This window comes from Solea senegalensis, linkage group LG20 (assembly GCF_019176455.1).
Source record: "Solea senegalensis isolate Sse05_10M linkage group LG20, IFAPA_SoseM_1, whole genome shotgun sequence".
Classification (NCBI taxonomy): Eukaryota; Metazoa; Chordata; class Actinopteri; order Pleuronectiformes; family Soleidae; genus Solea; species Solea senegalensis.
In genome coordinates, this window is record NC_058039.1 from 1,150,350 (window position 1) to 1,176,770 (window position 26,421).

At 42.5% G+C, this 26,421-nt stretch overlaps 1 protein-coding gene across 3 annotated transcripts in view; it reads right to left on the bottom strand.

The window, feature by feature from the left end:
• Window positions 1-26,089, bottom strand: part of hivep1 (HIVEP zinc finger 1) — a 66,411-nt gene extending 40,322 nt beyond the window's left edge. For 2 of the 3 annotated variants that reach the window (XM_044052277.1, XM_044052275.1), the window contains exons 1-2: window positions 25,989-26,089; window positions 22,219-22,355 (exon numbers count right to left, since the gene is read on the bottom strand). In XM_044052277.1, the coding sequence (XP_043908212.1) occupies window positions 22,219-22,258 (40 nt within the window). In that variant the 5' untranslated portion in view covers window positions 22,259-22,355; window positions 25,989-26,089. The remainder of the gene's footprint in view (window positions 1-22,218; window positions 22,356-25,988) is intronic. The other variant, XM_044052276.1, reaches the window with a different exon arrangement.
• Between the last annotated feature and the right edge of the window lie 332 nt (window positions 26,090-26,421).

Below are 26,421 nucleotides of genomic sequence, written 5' to 3' on the forward strand. Positions count from 1 at the left end.
TAGTCATGACATTAACATGGAAATAAAAATGTGGTTACAAACAATGCTTGGACTTTAAAAAGGCACACCTGAACCAGAATCTGAGTCACACCCTGCAGGTTCCCACAGGGAACTCTGGCTCTCTCTCTCTCTCTCTCTCTTTTAGCCTTCTTGTATTTTGATTTAAGATTGGTCTTGGTATGAGGAGGATGTGGTTACTATGAAACCATGAAACCATCCAGGATGTGAGATCTGAAAGTGGAAGCGATTGTTTTCTTCCGATTTTCGGTGTTCCTTCTTGTCGCAGCTCAGAATTCCCCAAAGTCTCTACAACCCGTGAGACATCATAAGCTCAGCGTCACCACACCCCCTCTCTACCTCCCTCCCTCACTCCTGATCTCTCCCCATGGCAACAGCGGCTAAAGGAAGAGACGGCCCGCGTTGCACAAGAGGACGAAGATTTACCAACAGACAGACACCCCTTCTCCCTCTCCTGCCTACTGTACATATTTTCATACCCCAAAAAAAACCCTCCTTACATTCATCCACACATCACTCTCTGATTCCGGCACGCTCTCGTTCATACCTTTAACTCTGGCTCTCGGCCATTTCGACTGCGGCTTTGCCCCCTTTTCGTTTTCCATGCCTGTGGAAAGACCGCTGCTCCACGGCTCAGCAGCTTTCCATTTGGAAACAACGGGGAAAAAAAAGAAAAAGAAAAGCAGAAGCTATTTCTACCGACCTGATAGTCAGACTGATGCAAGTGCTTGACGGAGGCTCGATGCGACCGCATGACCCCGCACAGGGGAAGGAAGCGGAGAAGGAGTTTCCCAGCATAAAGCTTTGGTCAAACACTTTTTGCAGCAGTGCCTGTTTATGTGTTCACACCAATGTATTACAGTACAATATTAAATCAGTTTATATGACTTTTCTTTATTTTATTAAATTGCATTACATTACTACATTCTGTCCTTTCCGGCTGAATCTAATAAAGCTGCAACAAACGCTCCATTGTCGATGAAAAGTTGTTTTTCAAGCAAAAATATTGGAACAATGCAAAATATTGTCTGATCTCAAACGGCCCACCCTAAATTCAGCAATGAATGAGCTTTTTTATAACGTCAGAAGGAAATGAAATCAATGTCTATTTACATGATGAATCTGGTTTATCATTGTCCTAATTAAAGTACAATATTAAAGCTGTCGGGACAACTTATTATATTACATTCTTCCAGTCCTTCCCAGCAATATTTAATTAAGCTGAAATCATGACTCACTTATTGATTGATAGTTTAAGTTTTTAAGACAAAATTGGTGAAAAATTACAAAACATTATCCAATGGCAGCCTCACAACTCAGGGAATTATTTGTTTATTTTGTCATATACTTTTGGAAAGTCATTTGAAGACGCTATGTTCATCTCAGCGGAGATGAATGGACATTTTAAATTTCCAGACTAAACCATTGTTTGGTTCAGTGTAAAAGCAGCAGACAGATCAATGTAAATGACTGTTTTATGCAGCTCTACGCTGCTGTGAGTGGACACACTGAGTTAAAATATGTGTTTAATGGCTCTTTATTTCAACATCAGTGACACCTGTCTCTCAGTATTATGACTGTGAAGCTGTGGTCACACGGAATGTGAAGTTTTGCATTTCTGTTAAGCCATTTTATGAACATTACAAATGCTCTGCTTCAGTCTAACGTTCCTCTTTGTGGGTGTGATCCCACTGAAAGTGACCGATCATAAGAGGGCCGGTGCCCTTCCTGGTTTCCTCTGTATAGATGAATCCGGAAGTAAACAAGCCGCCACTGCTGCGGCGGCGTCTCCCTCCAGTATACACGCAATTGAATGGGCGCTGTCATAAGAAGTGTACATTTCTACTTGTACCTGTACTTTTTATGCAGCATTTATTTTGACAACGATGTCTAGGAAGTCGGGAAGAACCTGTGCAATTCTTGGCTGCTCCAACGGCAGTGGGAAATTTGGATAAAAACTGAATGCAAACTACCCCTGTAATTCATTGTGGAGTACTCATACTTATATATATACTATATAGTAGTATAATAAATAGGCGACAATTTGAATTAATATCCAGACCTCTCTGATCAGGATAACGGCGGCGCCGCTAGATGACGGAAAACACAAACGGCTCGCCGGATTCGCCTATATAAACATTGAAGAGTTGCGGGTGTGAAAACGCAGGTTTTGCCCTCCATTGTGAACCAACTGGATGTCGTTTTTTTTTTGGGTGAAAAGGCGGAGTTTTGTGTGTAAACCTGCTGTGTAACCACAACGATGACAGTACACATTCATGACTTCACAACGGGACGTTCGCCGACTGTTAAAAACACAACATCACTCACGGCGCCTTTAAATACTGACAATAAATATCAACTTTGAATGTTAACCAGTGACAGCGTCTGATATATAGTAAAAGAGAGAGTTACGAGTCTCAGCTGAGGGAAGCTATGAAATGTTATTTCACCAACTGAGGTGTCAGCACTGATAAGAGGAACACATACTTTCACACACTCTGCAGTGGGATGATGGGATGCTGTGCTGTAGAGCCCAGTGCAGAGTGGTAAAAAAAATTGAAAGTGGAGCTCTTTCTGCAAAGATCAGGTTTTGTTTGGCTTCATTTTAACCAGTGAGATGCATTAAAACACGCCCCGCTGAGCCGTAACACAGAAGCTGGAGATGGAACAATTCAGACGATTCCAGCTTTAAATGAAGGATCTAAATGGAGGTTGACCAATAAGGGTTTTTCTATGGCTGATACTGTTGTTTTATTTTAAATACAACATATATTTGTTTGATCTCTTTTTCTTGACACCAAGAAAAAGGCTTGAGTCTTCAGTGCTAAAAAAATAAAGGCCTTTTAACTTCAAAACCATCCGTGCTTTCAAAACAAACTTGTCTGCCAGGGTTCCAACACCTTGGTTGACATCAAATTCAAGGACATTTCAAGTACTTTCCTGGACAAATTCCCTCAAATTCAAGGACCAAATGTGCTGACACAACTGTATCGTCCATGGCTTCCATTTTTATTGATTTGCAGCACACTCTGCATCTGGACAAGTGATTGCCCTTGGGATCTTGGTCTAAGTGAGTCTTTGTAATTGTCTTTGGTGATCTAGAGAGCTTGGAATTTGCATTTCCCAGGCATCACGTCATTTGTGTGGACAGTGTCCACAACACTGCTAGTACTTACGACTCCATGTTTGTCCTGTAACAAACAAGGGCACATTTACCTATATATCAACTAATAACTTCTTCCTTGCAAGAAATTCAATCACTTTCAATGACCCATGTCTATTTAGGATGACTTTTAAAAACTTCCAAGGACCCTGAATGATTGTTTTTTTCAAATTCAATTTAAAATGTTTCAACTTTCAAGGATTTCAAGGACCTGTGGGAACCCTGGTCTACATCAACAGATCATTTAATACATTTAAACATGAAAAGAGAACAGGAATGTGTACATTATATTACATTAATAATCAAATTAATGACATAAAACGTGGCTCGATTAATCAGCCTGACCGATTTATCTACGTCTATTTGTAAGAGCTGTATATTCCCTGGATGACGCTCTCACACCTGAATGTCACCATGACCAACAACCTCTTGACCCTGCTCTAAACAACCCTGTGTGTGCATGTGTGTGTGTGTTCAGCATTGTCCATCAGCCTGTTTGTGTGTGTGTGTGTGTGTGCGTGTGAAAATATTGACCTGACCTCGCTGACCCCGCTCAGCCTTCCCCATGACTCACTCGCTGTTTGGAAGCTTTCAATCTTTCACCATCGACTGACTGGAATCCACTGGGTCTGAGCAGCCATGGACCAAACTCACCCCTCCCAAACCTCATGAGGGTAACATTCTCTTCCTCCTACGCCTCCTCCTCCTCCACCACCACCACCACCACCTCCTCACTCAGTCAATATCTTACAAACACACACAGACAACACAAATGAAACAACATATTTGATGGCAACTGGCCTACACAAGCAGTGAGGAAATAATCAAAACAAAGAGCGGAGTTTATGAATGAACAGGCAGTTTTTTTTAAGAGGCCCTACACAGGGAACTCGCCTGCCGACATGCAATGAGTCCGCTGATTCCTGTAAAACACCCACACTCTAGAGTTATATTGCTTTCTGCTCCATTATTCAGCATCCCGCTCAGTGCTGACGGACAACTGAAGTCTGTTTGCTTCCACAGCCTTCACATGAAGAGTACGTGTAACTCACAGAGCGGGGAAAAAGTGGCCACGGTCCAGGCTCAAGGCTGGTTTAGAACATTTGGTCAAACCCGTAATCTTATTAACGTCCAATAAATTATACATTGTTCGGAATCCTCCTACTTCTATCTGCGCGAAATCATCGTGGCATCCACTTATCACTGCAACAGCTGCTGATACAGAATGGGTTTTCCACACAACAGTTGGAAAAGTGCTACAGGTTTTATATTTCGCTTTTTCATGCCAACAAAATGGGGGGTCTTTGTGTCTCTGCAGTTCAGTTTCTCTTATACCGACCTACACTCAGCGCTTATGGTACAGCGCTTTGAAACATGATGAAAGTGGAAAACCATAACATTTATTTGTGGACATTCAGCATATGGAAACACCATTCTCAAAATAAATTGCCGTTCTATCATATTACACAGCTCTAAAGTGCCTAACATTACGTACGCCTACGCCTTGGACTTTTATCTTCCCTATGTCTATCTGTGAAGACACTGATCTTTATAAGCATTTGCTTATAAGTCAGAAAACAGAAAACAAACAACAATGTTGTGGCGGTCAAAACCAATCAATTGCTGCTTTTCCACTACATGGTCCCGGCACGACTCGTCTCTTTTTTTTGGCGCACACTGGCGAACTGTAGATCAGTTAAAAAGACTTACAAATCCTGAAAATGTGCGTTAATCTCCAACATTTAGCAAGGAAATGTGTAAAATCTCAATATTTAACAGAGGAGTCTGATGTATTTAGCCACATCACCGCCGAAAGGCTGCGATCGTGAGCCAAATCACAACTCCTGATTCAAAGTACTGAACTAATCTTTTTAATTAACAGATTCTAATGATTCAGTACACTGAAATATATTGTAGAAACCAACCAAACCGACCAAAAGACAGAGAAGATGCAGGACTTCACCTCTGAAAACTTGATGCTAGATGTTCATTGAAGATGAAGAGATGTGGTTTGCTTAACATGGATAAAGATATATATGTAAAAATGTACATCTCCTCCAGAATGGCCATCAGGGGGCTGTTCCACTTGTTTGCAAACTGACTAAAATCACAGTATCATCTGCAAAAGAACATAACCTGTCGCTAACACCTACTGTTTAATCTCTGGGTCCAAAAATTGCCAATGCAGTTGTACCTGAAGCTCAATACAACACAATGTCCATTTTGTAAATTATTTTTCAATAGGGTGTGGCAATGATGTGATTGATGGATGTCAGGCATGACACTCCTCACATCCTTTCTTAGCTCCACCCTCTCATTAAAATGCAGTAAGCTACGTAAATAAAAACAAAACAAAAAACAAGATGGCACTGGGCAAAAGTGCAGGTTTAAGGTGGTAGTTTGCAAACCAATTGCTGACATTTTCATGGGTAAACATTTAGTCAAATAGTCCAAGAAAATTTGTTTTGAGACAACTTGAAACATTTTAGAAACAGCCGTCACTGACCAGCACTGTTGTATCAACAAACACGCAGAAGCATATCATTCCATGCACACAACAAAAGGTTTGCTGCAATTTTCTCTAATAGTTTCAAATTGCTTGTTGTGCGTCTAAGTGCACAACCTTGTCAAAAAATTTCCCCTCTAAGCTTCTTCACTTTCCACAGATCACTCAGTGCTCACGGTGATGGTGGTGGGTGGGACACTGAAGCGCTGGGACAGCCTCTAAAAATGAAGTGTGGTGTGTTTTCTCTTCTGACATTTTAAATGTGTAAAGCAAAGCACCAGCCTCTGTTCCCACGAGGCCTGACAGTTATTTAGTCATTGCTCTGCCTGATGTATATAACGCTGAAGAAGCCTGACCACACAGCTGCGCTCCGATTGGCTGGTGTGCGGCATCGATGCTGACAGGCGTCCCACGCAGCAGAGACACAGCGAGTGTCAGTGTTGATAAATACAGCCCACGGCCTGACCTTAAGGAAACCACACAGGCAACCTCTGCCTTCTCACAGATCTGCCCACCTGCTCACATCTGGTGAGCACAGCAGCACAGGACCTGTCACTGTGACTCAAGGACGAGGTCTCCTGAAACTTCAACTGTATTTTTTTTTATATGATTTTATTAACCGTCAAAAAAAGGTGTTCCATCACTTTACAGTCCCACATTCAGCACGTGTGCAGAATGAAGACGCTGACATTGAATTAATTATACGCCACGCTATTATGCCTCTGCAGCAAACTACGCTCATTAATAGTAATAGCAGAGTGGATGTATTCATAAACACATAGCGAGGGGAAGTCATCAGAGTGTGCAGCTCCTTCACAGCCTAATGAATTAATGCATGACCCGACCAGACAGACTGCGCTTGACGAGGAGAGAATAGGAAATCACAGCGTAGTGCGTTTCATGAACCACCTACCGATGTCTGAACGTACCTCCGGGGTTGTCACCCATAGGACAGACTAGGAAACTGTGCCTCGCGCTCCAGGATCTACAATGACATCCACACAAAAGTTACAAAGCCGCCTCGGCTCGTTGGAGGCTGAATCGACAGGACTGATGCCTCTCCTCCTTCCTGCGTCTCGCAGTGTGTGACCTTGGTTTTTGTCAAGCTGCCACGGCCCATTCCGTCCGCTTGCGTCCTTTCTCAGAGGCTCCATCAAGCCATTTAAGTGATGTCCTTTTTGTCATTCAGAATATAGGCGGCTTTGGCATCAATATTCCCCCGGTTTCACAAAGTGCATTCTTCCTTTTTGAGCTTTTTTCAATTTGAGGAGAGCATCTGAAATTCTGAATAAAATTAAGTGCAACAAGATTGGATTTAATAAATAAATGTTGGTGCATGCAATACGCATAAATAAAAGCTGTTCTATCTATTTCCTAGTCAATTTGTACTTTAATTATGTTCAATACAGTTGCCTGTATAAACCCTGAAACTGAATTTTTTTCAAATGACTTCAATGTTCTTCTAATATTAAGAGCTCTTCATACTTTCCACATTCTGTATCTACAGATTCGCCTACGTGTTCCAGTCACACATACTCCACTCATACTAAAAGGAGGACCTGTTCAAATTTAAATTATACAGCCTAGATGTGCATCAGACTGTCTAAAGTGTTGGTCCAGCAGAGGACACTGTGAGTGCAGCTTGGCCTTCAATCCACTTTGAATGTTATCAATGAATATTGCACTAAGCACATGGAAAACAGAACGAAACATTCGCATTGACTCTAAACACTGTAGTAACTATGTCAGGCATGAGAGGATGTCGAGTATGCGACTAAAGCATGTGTGTTGTGTGTGACCTTGTTTTTTTTTTTAACGTATATCATATACATATAATCACAGAAACAGAGACAAAAAGAACCAAGCCAGGGAAAATAAAGGTTATCATAAAACAAACAGACCAAACAGTCTCCAAACACAAGGAGGATGACAAAGACAAAGATAGCAACGGTGAATGCCAGCGCAAGAGAGACCTGGGGCTATGACATCATTGTTGTCCCAAAGTCGTGTTTTGGTTGGAGAAAAATAGCATTTCAGGGCTCCCAAATCACTATTTCTATGTAGATTAAATACTGGAAATATGTGGACAGCCTCTATGACTGACACCGAAGCATGTGAAAACAGGTCGCTGTGGTTCTACACCAGAGATAAACTCTAAGCCTCTTACTCAATTTTCACGGAGAAAATATGACAACTTGACTCGCGGCACAAAGGAACTCCATTATTCTGTGACCACAGCACTGCAGAACATAGCGTTCACCTGGTATCTGTCACTTTTTTGACACTGTGACAGCGGTGCTTAAAATGTCACAACACCAGCGCTATGGAAAAGCACTTGTATAATAACCAGCGTCTCGCTACTGCTGCGTCTGTTCAACATTGACCAAACGATCATACACCTGGAACTGTTTGGAACATTAAAGTTGTCTGTTGCCTCTTTAAATTAATGTGACAAGGACAATGTCAGACCAGAGCCACGCTGGAGTATTCTTTTTTTTTACCCAGAATGCTTTTCTGCCCTCCTTCATCTTGTTACCCCCTCTCTCCCCTCCCTCCACATTCGTAGGAGGTTCCAGCAGTAGGACACAAGGCGCAGCACCTGCAGACAGAGACTCATGCTGCTCTGTTTCCCTGGCAACCCCTTCATTGGGCTTTGCTTGTGCAAACCATTAAGCAATGCCAGCACTGCATAGACACACACACACAGCTGCACACATACTTTTGTGCACACACACACACACACACACAGTAAAGCGCCCCCACACAACCACCTTTTAAGTGTTTCCGGCTGCCCAATGTTCCCTTCTTTTTTAATTTAAGCAGTTTTTCCAAAGCTTTTTTTAGTTACTTTTTCTAACCTTTAACACCAGCAGCTGAACTTGCATCACATTTTCCCTGCCATCATAAAAATACAAACAGAGGCAGGTTTGTTGGGGTATTTCTCTGCAGATGACATACAGCGTATGCTCAGTGCGCACAGAAGCTCTCCGCCCCCCTCCGTGTGTCATGAGCACATCTCAGAACAATGTGACATCCAGTCGTGGCGTCGGTTCTGTTTTACCTCCGCGATGGAGAATTTCTTCCCCTTGCTCTGGGTCTCTGCGCTGACGTTAGCAGAGGCAAATCATGTGGGGGCCCCCCCCCACCACCACCCTGTTCTTTCCCCCTGCTCATCATTCCTGCTCCAATGCCAACGCTCACCTTTGTGAGTTGCCAACATCAATGCGGCTCAACTAAGTTTCCAGGAAGTGGCTCGGCAGGCTGCAGACGCGCACCTGTGGAGGGAGAGGGTGGACGTCTATGTGTGTGTGTGTGGAAGACGGTCCCTGTTCGTTAGATCCAATTTAACTGTGCCTGCCTGAGCCCTTCATTAATCCTCTGGTTTGAAAAGTTTAAGTCCAATCATTTGACTGATTGGGCAGCAGCACTTGTTACTGACCCCAAAAGCACACACACAAACACTGCTGTAAACAGACAGGTCATCTGTCTTCAGTGCGTTGTACGCACGTATACACACACACACGCACACCCTCTTCTTCTTTCCTCAAGGTTTTTAAATGGGAATTTGTGTCTATTCATTCTGTAGATCATCTATGGGGACCGAGAACGTCCGGCTCACAATCTCTGTTCCAGTTCATCCCAAAGGTGCTCAATGGGGTGAAGGTCAGGTCAGACAAGTTCTTCCACACCAAACTCGTCAAACCTTGTCTTTATAGTCCTTGCTTTGTGCACTGGGACACAGTCAGGTTAGAACAGAGAAGGACCTTCCTCAAAGTCAGAAGCATAGTCCAAAATGTCTTGGTGAGCTGAAGTGTTAAGATTGTCCTTCATTAGAGGAGATTAGGGGCATCGCCTAAAGGTCTGGTTGAAGCACCTGGAGTCAATATTTAAGGTGTGGCCAATAACTATTGTCTATACAGTGCATCTGCCTCAGATGTGGACATCTGAGCTGTGACAGGTTAAAAAAAAAAAAAAGACTGAATTTTACTGCTAATTCTACTTCTTCAAAAACGGTAAAACCGTGATCTTACTTGGGTTTCGACCAGCGACTGAGTCATTTAGATATTTACGTAACATACATCAGCTATGTGAATAGCAAAACATCGTAAAGGCGTCCAACAAAGAAGACGAAGGCGCTACGGTAAACAAAGAGCAACAGTGCAGGGCATATAGCGTTCCATGTCCAGGACTGTGCTCAACGGCTTTGTCAGCGAGTTGAGCATGTAGCATGACCTCGACCGTACCATTTTACTCTGGTAGGCAAGAGAAGGGTAACCAAAAAATGGAATGGTGGAGGCTGGCTATTTTGGTACGATTCCCAGTGGAAACGCAAAACATACATAGCATGCTGTACCAAAGTAAACCGTTTCAATCGATGAAAACACGACTCAACAGAAAAGCCAAAAACCTTTGGTGCACCACTTGGTGGAAACGGGCAATAGTCCCTTTTCAGATGAAGGACCTGGCATATAAATAATAATAATACCGTTTCTGTTCACAAAGATCAACAGAATCAGAGTAACAACAACAACAACAACACAAGTCACCACAGATACGGCACTGCAGCTTTAAATTAAGAAACAAACACACATGTGCACACAGGACCTTCTCTGCACAAGAGCGCGGGTGGTGTTAGCCGAGGTATTAGTCACCAGCTTCTCATGAAGAGGCGGAGTTTGACAGACACTCAAACTGAGAGTCTGCACACAGCAAATGTTTTTAGCGGAGGTGGGAGTAGAAAAGCTAAAAGTGGGACTTCAACAGAACACGGAGCTACAGCCACACAACTGCTGTACAGTGGAATTAACACACACAGATCTAACGTTACAGATCTCTGTGGTCAGTTAAACCACCAGTTTTTGTGTAACATGATCGCAAACTTAATGGAATGGGGTTTTCAGATGCTCTGTTGGAGAAAAGACTCATTTGTTTCAGATACAGGAGGTAGAGAGGTAATGTTCAGTAGGTGGATAGGACTGAAAATAATTAGGCGATTAATTTCGAATGAAAATGGTTTTGACCTTAAAACGTATCAGCACATTTTGGTTAAATCTCAAACATTCGCTGCACGTCCAATGAAATTGATCGAAAACAGTCACTTAAAGTCCTAATTGTCTGACCTTTACAGAGCTATAATTAAAAAAGAGCCTCATTAGAATGAACAGACTCTTTAGTATTTGGGCCACAGTGATCATAACAAAATGCATCTGGAAATGCAAAATTAACAGTTTAACTTTTAAAGCACGAGAGACCATCAAAATATTAGATGTGAAAATGTGATTTTTGTTCTATTGTACAACAAAAACTGGTAAAAATGGGAGAGTGAAATGTACTGCAGTTCAAGTTTAAATACCTTCAACGTCTTAAATGCCATATTTAAGGCCACGGTATTTAATATTTGGCATGTTTTGACTTTTACAGATGTTCAGTTGAACCGCTAAAGGTTTCAGCCAATTCCTGGCGTTCGTTGGAAAACAAATTCATATTGGCTGGCACTTAAGTTCCTCCTCATCACTGTGGTATAGATGGCCCGAGGGCTGCTTTGTCATGCAGCGACCTCCCTCCATTCCAGGTGATTCAAACACAGCCTTTAGTGAGATGCACCTCACTATTAAGAGTTCACTGGAAATGGAAAGAGGGCACGAGTCGCACTTCTCCTATAATCACATTTTCCATCATCAGAAATTCATTTTGCAGCGTTTGAACTGAGAGCTGACGCTAACACTGAAAAAAACCCAAAAACACTTCAGCGTAAGCTTTTATTCTTCCATTAAAAGAAGGAATAGACATTAACCCACATTTAAGGACGGCAATGTCAGGCCTACTGGGTTTTTTTCTCATCGTATTCAATTTCATTCACACAAAATATGGCCATAAAAATTCCTCGCTCCTTGGTTTCCCTCCCTATCTGAGTGCTGCCTCTCTGTCAAAGTGAAAGCCTCTCTGAGGTTACCACCAAGCCAAACAGACATCCCTCAACTAGTTTCAGCCTGTCTGTTGTAGTTACTGTTGCTAAAACCCCAGTTTATTCCTGCCTCTGGGAGAGAAGTTCCCTTTGTTTGAATCTCTCTACATTCACACACACTGTAATTTGAAGGGACTGTGCGGAAACACTGGTTTGGCTGCCTAAGCATGACACAACATGTAAAAATCCATTCGCCAAGGCCAGGATGTTAACTCTTTCTTTACCTCGCAGGCACAGCAATGTGTGCTTTTATTGAACTGTATTAATTACACTAGAGGCCACACTAATTACAGCACACTTAAAACAACAACTAGAGGCAAATATTTGCTCAGTTTTCACACCATATGGTACACTCCCCTATCTCAAAGTTAACAACTGCTATAAAAACAAATCACAAATCTGGTTCCATGTCTGGACAGCCAACGAAATCCAATCATTTCTACCTTTGGCCATAACCTACATCCCCAGACAGCCCATGGCATAAGTTCACTAAGCAACAGCTTGGGGCGCCCGATCACAAGACAAAACATTTTAAAACATTAAAGATATAGATATCTAAATAGTGAGTGAAGTGGTTTTATTTTGTAGTAGAAAATTGCACATGTAGAGCACATTTGCACATCACAAGTCAAAGCCAATAAGCACTTTTAATTGTTTACAGCAAATGCAATGTCTGCTGTTGTATTTGTGATATGGTTTTAATTCAAGTTCAGTAAAACCACAATTCACTTTGAATATGAAAGTGCAAATGAATACTTTGTGGATTTACTGTCCTCTAAGAGCAGTGATAATAACACAACTATAAATAATACATTTGATAATGTTACTTTTGTATCATAAGTCATGGCGGGAGGGGGGCCCCCCTACAAATGCCTGCTTAGGGCCGCATAAAATCTTGTGCCGGCACTGCATATAAAGAATTTCCTTGCATCAATTATTTACTTTGTGAGTTAAGCTGACAATTGTATTATTTTTCCAGACCAAATTAACAGCAAGGACATGTGGACTTTTCACTTATGTCCAAGAGGCTAAAAACATTGTAGAGTGAGGCGACTGTGACCTTGACATTTGACCTTGGCATACAAGCCAGTCAGTCACATTGCTGTCCACTCAAATGTGTCGTATCTATTTTCCCCTGAGTGGGAGAGTCATTTACAAAATTGACATCACGTGATATTGGAGAAGACACGCACTTTCAGCAATTGAGAACGTTCTTGGACATGAGTGAAAAGTCCACATGTCGCTGTTTATTTGGTCTGGAAAAAGAATTAAATTGTCAGCTTAAATCACAAAGTAAATCATTGATTTAAGGATGTTTTTTTTTATATGCAGTGCCGGCAAAAGATTTTATGTGGCCCTAAGCAGAATTTGTTTTGGGGCCACCCCTCCTGCCACCTTGGAATAGCCTGTGCTTGACTATGGTGATACAAGTGTAACCATCAATTGTTATCAATTGTATTAATTATTATTAGTATGGGCCTAGTGTTAATTTGCACTTTCATATTCATACTTTTTCATAGTCATACTTTCTTTCTTAACCAGCAGAGTTGCCCCCTGGTGGCTATTCAATATATATTTACTCCCTTTTTGGCCTCAACGGGAAAACACTCAAAATCACACTTGTTTACACATGACCACGTGGTGAGGACAGAAAATGCATCATTGACCTCTGACCTCTGGAACAAGACACTCCTGCACCTCCCGGCTGCAGCTTTAAAGCCACAAACAAACGGTTAATTCTGAGCCTGCATTTTGAACCAGAGTCACCACACAGTGGTTATAAACGAGGTGAATCATTAACAGAAGGTTTGCTGCAACTTTGCTGAGGCGGTGAAAAACACCAGACCCCAGCTGTCAAATCTCGGCCCCTCAAAAACCAATTTTGCACCTGCTTAACGCATAATAAATGCGGCACCTTTGCAAATGATTAATCAGCCATGAGGTTGATGTAATAAGACGCACAAAACGTGCATGCATGTCTGTGTCAGAGCAGCAAGGGATGTTGGAGGGACGGGGAAACTCCATCACAGTCTCCCCTCGTTGTCTTCATAGGGTAAACATTTTCCACCGAGTTAAAACCGCAGTTGTTCCACCATTTATCACACAGCATGTTCTCGGCAGAAGCAGGAGGACCAGACTTTCATGAGACGCAAGGAATGCGGAGTCAGTTCTGTAAACACTGGCACTGCTAACAAGTCTGGGCATACTTTCAGAGGGGCACGCTGACAAACGAGAGAGAAGAACCCAGAGACGGACGCGTGACAAACACCGCGGAGCCAGCGTCGATATTGTCTGGATGACGCCACGTCGCTGCAGCAAAACAAAGGAAAACTCGCTGCAGATTCTGCGTGCGTGAGAGGAAAGGGAGCAGAAACAGCTGAGTGCAATTTGTCAGAAGGTTTAATAAACTGCACTTGTTTCCAAATAATTGGGTTTTAACGGCGGGTCACGTTTTTTCCACCCGGGCCACCCATCGTACAACAACAACACAGCAATCGTGCACGGCAACAACTTTTATATTTGAAGCAGAGTTGGATGAGTTCTTTTTAACTGCACCATTTGTTTTTTATTTCATGTTGGACGAGCGCAGCCGCTGAACAAATGGAAATTATAATTACTTCAGAAGATGCAAAAACAACACATGTACAGGAGTGGGAGGAAAACGACAAAAACTAAAGTAGTTTGAAGTTAAGAGGAGTTTAAGTGTGAACATCAGTATTTCATGTTTATATTTTACATAGACATAAAATACTGATTCAACTAGGCTGAAACTAGTTGATTATTATTGACATCAGACAATAATAATCTGACAATTGGTCTAAGGAGGTCATGTTTTTTGATTTTGTCAAAATGTAAATGGGATGTAGGTCACAACACAAGAAATGATTTTTGCAGTTCATTTTCCACCACTTTATCCTGAGCTGGAGCCAAACCCAGCTGATGTAGGGTGAGAGGTGGGGTCACACCCTGCACAGGTCACCAGGACAAACACTCGCACATTAACATTTATGGGGCAGTGTCCAATTAATGTCTGCATGTTTTTGGACTGTGGGAGGACGCTGGAGAACCCTGACGAAACTCCACACAGAGAGAGAGAGAGGCACAGGTCGCAAACCTCCGCCATGTGGCCATGAATGTGAATCCAGATTTTAACAACTGAGCCAGCAGCATTGGCAGAGGTGCGCTTCTTTCAGATTGTCATGTTTACATGAACTGCAAATACAATGTTACTGTTTCCATGTAACACAGATAATCAGATTATGACTCAAATCTACATTCCATTCACTGCAGTGAAAACTCAAACAGGACAAATATAATCAGGTTATACGCTCATTTTGTCTACTAGGAGTGGGCCAAAATATCGATTGGGTGATATATCCTCGCCCTTCCTCGTGCAATATGATAATCGATACGCCCGGGAAAATATGGATATTTAAATGAGCAAATGAAGGTGCTCTAACGTAAACAGTCCCTGCCAGTTTCAGTCGCCTAATCTTTTCGCGGTGGCGCTGCTCAAATGAATGAGGGAAACTTGGGCTGACGTTACCGGGCAGAAGAAGAGGGAATTTACAGCTATGCTAAGAGATGCTACATCCACGTTCAATACATAAGACTTCTTTAGGATATCGTGATGTATTTTGCATTATATTGTATCGTGATATTATTGGTATTGCTTACCATGTATCGCATATAATAATAATAATATAGCAATATTTTTCATTCCTTTAAAACATTTTTTAAAAAAAGCCCACTGAAAAATAAAACCACTGTTGAAGTTGTTGTGCACACTTTCTTTTGTGAGCTGTTCTGTGTGAGAACAGCTAATACGATGACCTCATTGGAGATGGTCCTACTTCAATAACAGCCTCCATGATGGAGGACGAGAAAAAGAACATTTGTGGCTTCTCCTCCTCGGCAGAAAAGAAAAGCAGACCACCCAGGTGCTTTTGTTTTCTCCTTTTTTTTTCCAATTTAATAAAAGTAAATGCTCAATATCTACAGATTTCAGGGATGACAGCTTAAATAATTTTTCAGAACTTTTGGATTTTTTGTCTTAAACAATTTCAACATTTAATATATAATAAATCATTATAAGTGACTAATAGGTAAATTGTGTTTTCAACATTTTGTTAAATACTGTACTGTATGGAAACTCAGCTAATATATTATGCATATATACACATATATATATACATACATATATATGTATATATATATATACACACATAGATACATATATGTGCATGTCACAGGATACATGACACTTTTTTTTTTTTTATCAACATGAACCACTGACCTTTTTCTGCTTCAGTGGAAAAACCATTGAGGTTAAAAAAGAAAGAAAGAAAAGTAAAATAAATGCTCTGTGGGTTTGCACCAGTGTAATGTAAACCTAGCAGTTTGGCTGGGACCCTGAATGCAACACATTTAATAGGGAAATTATATGGTTTAGTTTGGGTAAAAATAACATTTAAAAGTGAAGTAGAAGAAACATTGTGGCCAGTTATTAGTTTATTGTTTGATTTTCTTTCTATTTTTTTATATTAATAAAACCACACTCCCTCCATACATCCAAACCTATATCCATCCATTCACTATTCTAAACATCTAGCAAATCAGGACACGGCGTCGCACGTGAAACGATCTCGCTCTCATTCATCAAAGCTGGTTTTGAGACTAATAGGTTTTCAGACAGATTACGGCAGCACGAAGGGAAACTCACGCTGCGCACGATAATCTAATAACGCCGCAGAAAGGAAAATGAATATGAGAATTCGTGCACCTGGAGGTTGCTCAAGAACCATTATTAACACTGTGTGTGGTTTGTGTGACGACAACTTTGCACGTTACTCACAACACCGACTGTGATCAGCTTTCTTTTTAATTTGGGGAAACAGAGGCACATAATTACCAAGGGCCAGGCTGCCCCCAGTGACTTTAGTAGTCTTACCGTGTGTGTTCTACCGAGGTCAACTGAGAATATGTGTGTGTGTGTGTGTGTGTGTGTGTAGGAAACCACTGTGTATCTGTGCGGAGCTGCTCACACACAGCTGTTTGACTTAAGTAAACTGAGTCTCAGAGGAGGAGCACAGGAGTTCCTCACTTCCTGCCCACAAACTGCGTCATAGAACACACACACACACACACACACACACACACACACACACATGCACGCACACTTTAAATATATACACACAGGCAGGGTTAGAGAGTGTTTGGGGCATGCTGCAAAAAAAAACCTTATTAAAAATGCATGAGATATTTGTGAAATTAAGACTTGAGTCAAACTTTTCTCCTTCTTTTTTTTTTTTTACCTCGAAGACAAATCATTCTCGTGTCCCAGGAGACGGCAAAAAACCAGAGGGGAACAGAGAATACAAGCACGCGGCAGATGATTCTGTTTCGTTACCATGTTAACACTTTACAGACTGTCTTCGTTTATTGTCATTCAGATTGAAATAGAGTCAGGAATTTCTCCAAAATATTTCACAAAAGAACTAAATAGACTCTTGTTTCCTTCCTCTCTGTTGTTTGTTTTGATCTATATGATCATACTGTTATACTAGCATTCATTATTTTATTTTACAAGAGTAAGTAAGTCATGTAATCCTTTGTTTAAACAGCATTTAAATTAGAATGAATCGATTACTAAATTAATCAACAACTATTTTGATAATTGATTAATCAGTTCGAAGCTTTTTTCATGTTTAAAACAAGATTTCCGATTGTTTAAGCTTCTTTAATGTGAGCATTTTCTTCATTTCTTTGCTCTGGATAACAAAGAACAAAACAAGTTATTTGAGAACATCATCGTTTCCAGCTTTGATGAACACCGATCAACATCTTTTAAGGTTTCCTGATATTTTACGGACCAAACGATTAATCGAGAAAAGATTGGACGGATGAATCGATTATGATTATGGTTTGACATGGTTCTACTCCATGTCAAACCAGGAGTAGAACCATAAACCTCTTTTGCTGTGAGGCATGAGTCCTGACCGCAGCATAAATAAATAATAAAAAGTTGAATAAAAAAAAAAAGAAAAAAGAAAAGAGCTCTCTGTCACGGTGACAACAGCCTCTTACATAAAGCGCTGATCTCGTCACGGCTCATATAAAGTTTTGTCTACAAATGTGGCTGCACTTTTATGGACTACAAGCTTGTAGTCATTGCCTCCTGCATGCTCCATTTCCTCTCTAACACAGTATGCAGCAACAACGGCACGCTGCCTTAAATTCACCTGATAGATGCTGGCGGTGCAGCCAGGTCAGAGTCGCCGCGGCGTCCATAAAACAAGACATTCTTCGTCCGGACGGTGGGGGGGGGTGGCGGTGGGGGCGGTGGGGGTTTGGAGAGAGAGTGTCACGGCAGATTTTAAAACTGAGCAGAAGGGGGGAAAAGTGTGGAAAGTGTACGACTGGTTTCTGTGGAATCGGAATCCAAGTGCTGCCAGAAAATACCAGAGAATAAGACGACAACTTCCAAGACATCCAGCCAAAAGTCAGGAGGATTAAACACCACCTCTGCTTCTGTTCTGAGATTAATTACCTCTGTGTTGTGAAGCAAAGAAAACACTGTGACTCATTTAGCTTCTTTTTTTTTTTTCTTTTTTCGCTCCCCCGGTCATTGAACATCATCATGTGATGCTTGACGGCAGCGTGAGGCGGGTCGTTTCGAGGTTTCCTGGAAAAGGGCTTTCTTCACAGCAGAGTTCGAGCATGTGATATCATGCCATGCAAATAGCATTTCCTGTGTGATGAAGGAGACGCCTCGAGCAGAGGCCCAGGGGCGGTGATGGTGATGGTGATGAGCCGGGTCAAGAGCCAAGAAGATGCTCATACTGATACTGGTCATTTTCAATATAACATGCTTCCCTATGCACAGTCTGTGAAATAGTCAACTAAAATGAGCATCAGCATTTTTTGCTGAGTCATGTTGTGGGCTGTTTATTTCTTATTTACGGGAGAGGAATATTTGTTACACAGTTGGAGAATTACGTCTCATAAATAGCATGAAATGGCACAAATGTGTTTATAATGACGTTGGTATCGAGGCATCGTTCCATTCCAAATAACAAATTAGCTTTGTTTGTGTTTGTGACTTTTGTGTGTGCATTTTTGCGAATATAAGCATGTGAATTCACAAAATTGTAAAAAGTCTTCGCATTTAGAGTTTTATGGGGCAGAAATGTTGAAGTACAAATAAAAAGGGAGACGTCAATGAGTGCAAGTTAAGAACTCATGGACGAAGACACTACATTCCTTATTCACGTCATCCAGTTGCGGCTTTTTAACCTTCTGTTGTGGATTGGACTTTGTTGCCACCTACAGGTCATCCTGGTGTACTAACTCCCATTATTCGGCTGGCAGGACTTGATGGAAACGCACACACTCACGCCTACGGTCAATTGAGATGACCAATTCACCTAATCCCCATATTGCATGTTTTTTTGGACTGCGTGAAACAGATTGCGAGATGCTGCATAATTTGTTCCATTTATCATTTTTATACTTTAACTGTCAAAAAAATATCAAGACTAAATGCCGTTGGTTTGTAACCCACACACGCCTTTGGAGGATGTTCTCATTTTGAGGTTTGACAAACACCGAGCAATATTTGTCAGTGTTTTCTGCATCTAAGGAACAACACAACGTGCCGAGTGATCAAGAAAATACTTGACAGATGATTACCAGCAGCACTAATGAACATACACATATTTTCATGTGCAATATGTCAACTTACAAGAACTTGTACTGCGTGGGTTTATTTAATTATTGAATCATCTTGGAAGCAGTTTTTGAGAGCAAACAGGAATTAAAAGGACATGACAATGGGATGGATGTTTTTCAACGGCTGTATAGAAAGAGATCCTTTGTAATTAAAAGTATTTAGGAAAAAAAAAAAAAAAACAGATGAAAATGATTACAGAGACATGCGAAAACAGAACCAAGACGACCACCAGATGCGAAACACGGACAAAGCGACAGAAAATTGCTGCAAAAACAAGCAAAACACCAACATAAGAGACACAAGTTGACTATAAAAACATCCTCATTTGGACATTTCTCCCAGCCAAATGAAGCATCATCCATTCCAGTCAAATTACTACCATTTATGTTCTTTTTAAATCCAGCTTTTGGTCCTCTGAAATAAAAAATAAATAAAAAAAGAAGAGTCCTATAACACTGCAGCAGCTGCAGCGTTGTTGTCTGCACCGCCTGCAAACAAGGCAACGGTCTCCATTAAAAATAGAGTCGAATCTTATTTGGCTGCCGTTTCTCCCTCCCTGTGTTTGGTGATGTAATGTATTGTTCTAAAACTTATTTATTTATGTTGTTTGTCCGAGCGGGCTCAACAGAGACGAGGAAAACAGTGCACAGGAAGTGTTGATATACAGTAATAGATTTTTTCTTTTTTTAAAAAAAGGCTCCGCGCAGACACGAGGAGAGCTGGGCAGAGGGTGGTGATGCTGCAACGCTGCATATTCAGAGGTCTGTACACTGCAAACGTCTGGTGACGTGTAAATCTGTCAGTTCTCGACATGACACCGAGTCCTTCGAGGCACTCGGTGCAAGGAACTTGCAGTTGTGACATCTAAGACTCATTTTCGTCCTGTGTTTGCCTGTTTCCTTAAAGATGTTAATGAGTCACAGCCCGTGTTTGACCACACTACAGTTTTTGAGGGGGTTTGGTGGCAAACCACGCAGCCACAGCCTCTGCTGTATACATGCATTTAAAAGTGAGCCCTCACGGATGTTTTAAAACAGCAGTTCAATACTGATATACTGAATACAGATGTTTTGTCTTATTTTATAAATGTGTGGTTTTCTAACACCACTGATGAGGAACCAATGTCAATAACGACTCGTCGGGTTCATCACTTTTATGTGTCCCCCTGGAAACACGTACATTGTTATCCGTGCCACTGTTGATACGATAGTCGCTATCAGTATTGGTCTGATAGAGGTCAAAATCAATGGATCGGATATCGGAAAGACAAAAGACTACAAGAATCCTAAACATCACATGCTTCACTATGCGCAGACTGTAAAAATGTAAATAAGCATAAACAACAGCGTTTTATCTGAGTCACATAATGGGCTGCTCATTTCATCTTAAATGGGAGAAGAATATTTGTTTCACAGTCTGTGAGAATAACGCACAACTCCTTATAAGGACATCCTGCGGGTTTGTGTTTATAGGTCACATGTTCAGGCTTTAAAAAATGTTTAGAAAGTGTTGCTGTTTAATCTGATTTTAAACATTTTGAACACTTTCTGCTCAAGTGTTTATATAGTTGGTGAAAATTAAAGATTTTTTTGTGCATAAAGGATATAAGACACTATATTGCACATTCTTATAGCCTGTGTATATACTGTACTATGTTTTAACATTTAACAGTAAAAAAAAGCAGCCGAAATGCTCTTTGTTCTAAGGTTCAGACTGAGATACTGAAGTTTGTGATATCTGTACTGGTATCGGACACAAAAAAGCGATATCATGCCGTCCCTAATTCCCAATATCTTTGTCTTTTTTGACTCTTTTGGTCGATATTTACACTTTAATTGTTTTTTTAATAGCCTTGTCTTAATTCCCACATGTGTTTTGTCTGTTTGCATGCGTTTTTTCTGAAGCTGCGTCGCATCACGTCTTTTCCAAGTCATCACTTGTGACAGATGTGATTCACGGGTGACTGACAGATTCACTTTGAAGTTGGTATGAACCAATTTACAGTCGTCATTTCCCATGTCGTGGCAAAACGAGTCTCTAATGCTCAGGCTGCATATGAAAAACTGTCTCGTTGTCAACCAACGAAAACACAACAGCAGCTTGTTTTGGTGACGATTTCGACACAGAGTTATGTCATTGAAGAACATCCATCTTGTGTTGAACCTCAACAGTGACTCATTACACCTGCGCAAAGACGTACGGTATCTCAGCCCAATTTCACAAAGCCACTACGCTCATAGAAGAGGCTGCAGCAGGACATCTTAATGCATGTGAGCATTGTAAAGCTGCTTTCAGACACGTACTCCAGTGCAGACATTTCATTTGTCCGGAGGGCCTCTGCATGTGAGAATGCAAAAGTCCATAAAAAGCTGCTCAAGGCTCATGTGAGAGAACACACACACACACACACACACACACACACAACAGGAGAAGCACCAGGGAATTCACAGCATCGGAGTGTGTAAATGTCCTGTCTCCTCGGATGCTCCGAACATTCTCCAGCCGTTGGGAAAGTGTCTGACCCAGGCAATTTCCTGCTGGGTTCATTATATGTCAGTGGCAAACTCTGCACAATGTCCAGACACTTTTTCCAGACGTCTTCTAGACTTCATTTCAACAACAACATGGAGGAAAAAACAACAAACTCATCTCCTCAATAATGAGGCACTTTTAGAACCTGCAGCAGACGTGATACAAAAGCTGCTCCCAAACCAAAACGTTCTCTGTCTCTGTGATATTTCAGGAGGATAACAAAACTGAGGCCAATCAAGACAACCAAGACCTCGCCAGGTCCACCAGCTGACCAGAGAAAATTCAAACACTTGCAAACTCACCTTTTAAATTTTTTGGGTTGTTCTGCTTGGTGCGCGGCATCTTTCCGCCTTCCGGTTCACAGGTGCATCTTGGAGAAAGTGGCGTCTAACGCTGGACCTCGAGATGACTCGATTCCGGAGCCACAGTCTGGGTGCATCTACAGAAAACACACACACACACAAACAAATGGAGTGAGAGCCTGCTAAACGTGAACTCCACAGATCAATAAGGCACTCATTGCCGACACTGCACTGCGTAGTCTCCCTTCTACTCTCTCTCGGCACCTGTCAGGGAGTCCAGGACAGAGCAGCTGATTGAGTTTATTCCTCAAACAGGTGCCCTCACTGGAATTTTCATCAAGCCCCCACTCCTCTCTGAGCTGCTCTGTAATAATGTGCAGCGTGGACTCGGGCGACTGTGAGAATGTGTGTTCTTCTTTCAGTATAACCTCTGCAGAAGCTGCTCTGCTCTGACAGAGAGGTGCACGATCTGCTGTTGTTTATGGGAAGCATCAGACCGACGCATCGACGGCTGATACAGAGAGAACCAGCTCCTCGCTGTGACGAACGCCAGCGCCGATGACGAATGATGCACACAATAAGGTCCTGTGTGAGCCGAGGATGAACGCTCGGGGCTGCTGGGCTGCAGCCACACAGAGGTCAATATAGCAAAGTCCAGGGATTCTGAAAGGGAAAGGGCTGCACGCAAACTTTCCGGTATCAACTAAACTTCCTCTGCATCAGCCTTTATCAAAAATGTCTCGTTATGCCATGTCAATTTTCCATACCCAGGAAGATCTAATGGCTTCGCGCGGCTCTGCTCTCTTTGGTATCATTCACGTCGTTTTCCTTTACGTCATCGTACCTTACATGGGCGAGGTTTTCATAGCGCAGCTGTGACGTTGTTTTACATGCGACGCACAACCAAACAAACTTGTGGCGACGCAAAGAAGTTGTTTTTCCGTGCAACTGAATCATTAGAATCGGTTCATTTAAAAGATTTGTTCACAGAATCGTTCAGTCACTGAGCCGAAACACAGCTGAACGGGTTGCGATTCGGCTCACGATCGCCACAGCTTCAACTACACCTGACTCCTCTGTTAAATACTGAGATTTTAGACATTTTCCTTTGCTAAATGTAGGAGACACATTTCTGGGCACCCGCAGGTCAGACGGGGATCCGGCGCTGGGCTCTTTCCTCTTCGCTCGCCGCTACTGAGGGAATCCTGGTTAGTTTCTTTTCCTCTGCTTAGTAATTATGCTTAAATTCAGCGAGTTGTCTCGTCTGACCGAACGGGAACTCGGACGGGCTTCGCGCGATCACGATCACCACCACCACCACCACCACCACCACCACCACCACCACCACCACCACCGCCTGGGGGCCGCCCCCGCCGGGAGATGGACAGTCCTCGTCCAGAGACAGAGCTCTTTCCCCAAAGGAAGAGGAAGTCAGATATGCAACACATTTGTTTCTAGTGCACACAAAATAATTATGAGAGCAGAAAGTTGCCCTGCAGTCGACATCAACACCTGAGCTCTACCAAACTCTACCGAGGACGGCTTTAGTGCTACGACTGGGACATTTATGCGACTGTGTGTGTTGATATAAGCAGAGGACTCATTGTTTGTGTTGGGTTTTGTTTTCTGACACATGTAGATTACCCAAGACGTCCAGTCGTGTAGGAGCAGGTGCATTTACTTTGCTGGAATAACAGCTGACATCTAATGACAACCTGCTTACACTGGAAAGAAAGTAGAAACATGCTCTGACATGAGAGGAAGTCAAACCTTAGCACAGTGTGGGTATAAGGTTTATATAATTTGTTTATGAAACCACTCTGAGCCAGTAAAAATGTCAGAGCTGAAAAATCAAATCAAATTTCTTTTTATCTTATTGTGCACTGATAGTAAAAGAAAGGAATTGGTATTGATATTGTGACTGTCTTGAATATTTTATATCAATACCTCAATGAATGATCCTACAGCTACTCCTCTGCTGCCGTTGTGATCGTGTCTCTGCCTCTGTCTTCTCTACGTTCCTCATGTGTGTGTGAATGTCAAACATCTCAAGTCAAATCTCCAGACATTATCCAGATTTCATATCTGAAAACAGCTTATTGGAAAAATGTCTCCGGTGGATTGAGCTCAAAATGAGACCAACGGGGGAGCCATGACTCAACCCACCTTCACAAAGAAACCTGATTTTATTCCATTCATTTCTGATGCCATTTCGCAAGAAATCAGAAAAAAACAACATGCCCATTCATGCAAATGCTGCTTTCAGTCGGAGCAACAGGGGGAAAGGTGGATGCTGAAGTTACCACGGACGAAAAGACTCACCTCGGCACGGACAATAAATCATGGATAGAAATCTAAATTGATCATATTTTATTTGAGTATTTCCTGCCTTTGCATCATCTCTCGTGGACACCTCTGTAAACCCTGCAGCAGCTGCATGTGCTCCAGCCTTCATATGTTTTACCAGAATTACATAACACTTACTACAACTGGGATGATGAGGATGATGAGGTGGTGGAGGAGGAGGAGGAGGAGGAGGAGGAGGATTTTTTCCTCTCTCTCTCTCCATGCATGCAGTTGGTACATGTGGCGCTAGAGCAATGACATCATCGCACGGTGGATTTCGCTGTGCCAGGTCGCAATAAAACACACACACACACACACGCTGATGCAGGAGTGGCACGACAGAAACATGTAGAGATCCTCACCTGGCTGCTGATGGTGGTGGTGATGATGGTGGTGGAGCTGCGCGCCGTGTGTTTGTGTCAGTGCAGGCTGGACGGAGAGGCAGTGAGACGACTATCTGTCTGTCTGCCTGACTGTCTGTCTGTCTGTCTGTCTGTCTTTGTGTGTGTGCAGAGATATTTGAGGGAACACCCCGACACTGACAGGAGAGCGCTGATTCTGCGCCCTAACGCCGTGTGCTTAAACCCAATCAGGCTCGTATGCGTTCGGCAGGTGACTAATAATTCCCCGGGGATGAACCAGCAGCGTTATGTAAACGCAGATCATCAGTGACACATGGTGTGTGTGTGTGTGTGCACCTATTAAATATTAACACTTAAATATAGAGCATTCTTTTTGCTTTTAATGCAAACTGCATGGAGAAGAAATCCACCTGGTGCACGACACTGAGAGGGATAATTCAAGTGCATGCAGTGGAGTCAGCGCCACGCGTGGGAATAGCGTCTTTTTAATGCCTGTTGCAACACGTGAACGCCCTGCAAGTGAGGGAGGGGCCAGGGAAAGCCCCCTCACCGTCTCTGCAACAGCCGCTCCACGAAAATAAAACCTTCCAACCAGCTCACACACACACACACACACACTGCACGTTTTTCCTACCTAATGCGGACCCACGTAAACACACCGCAGACAAACTGACTCACACCGAGCAACAAAGAGCGAAGCACCGGGGGAGCTGAAGTTGGCTCCTCGCTGGTAGTTTTTTTTTTTCCCCTTGTGCACACAGAAAAACAACACCAACACTGCGACAAACACAACAGGCTCACCTGTCTCTTCGTCATCAACACAACACTCCGTTTAAACCACAGAAAGTTTAAGTCGAGCTGAAACCAGACCAGAGAGACACACACACACACACTCACACACTCTCTCTCACACACACACACTCAACGGTGGACAGCGTTAACGCATGTCCGACTCTGCAGCGACCGACCGCGACCTGACAGACACAAACCCCGCTCCGGACCCAAAAAACACACACGGAAAGGCAAAACAAACGCACACAAAGTGAATGTATTGATACTCACAAGTGCAGTTTAACTGTCACGGTTTGAAACACACACCTTATAGCGTAAGTAGAGAGGGAGGTGGGGGGAACCGTAGCTCTGTATTTTCTCCCTTCACCTTGTCGCTCACTTTCTATTGCAGGAAACAGGCAGGCCCTCTGACGTCAGCGGGGGTCCCGTCTCCGCCTCCCAGCTACGGGGTGTCCTCTCTCAGGCCACGGGGGGCTCCCGACGGCCGCGCTGCCTCTGCAGGCGATAAAGCACGTACAGTACACTGTATGCTTTTAGTCCGGTTTTTATGAAGAGTGGAAAGTGCCACGGATAACCTGTCACCACATGAACGTGTGGATACTTACGCTGTGCAAAAACATTCATACATTTATGTTTATTTTATATATATGTGTATATATATACACATATATACGTGTATACAAATACACATACATATGTGTGT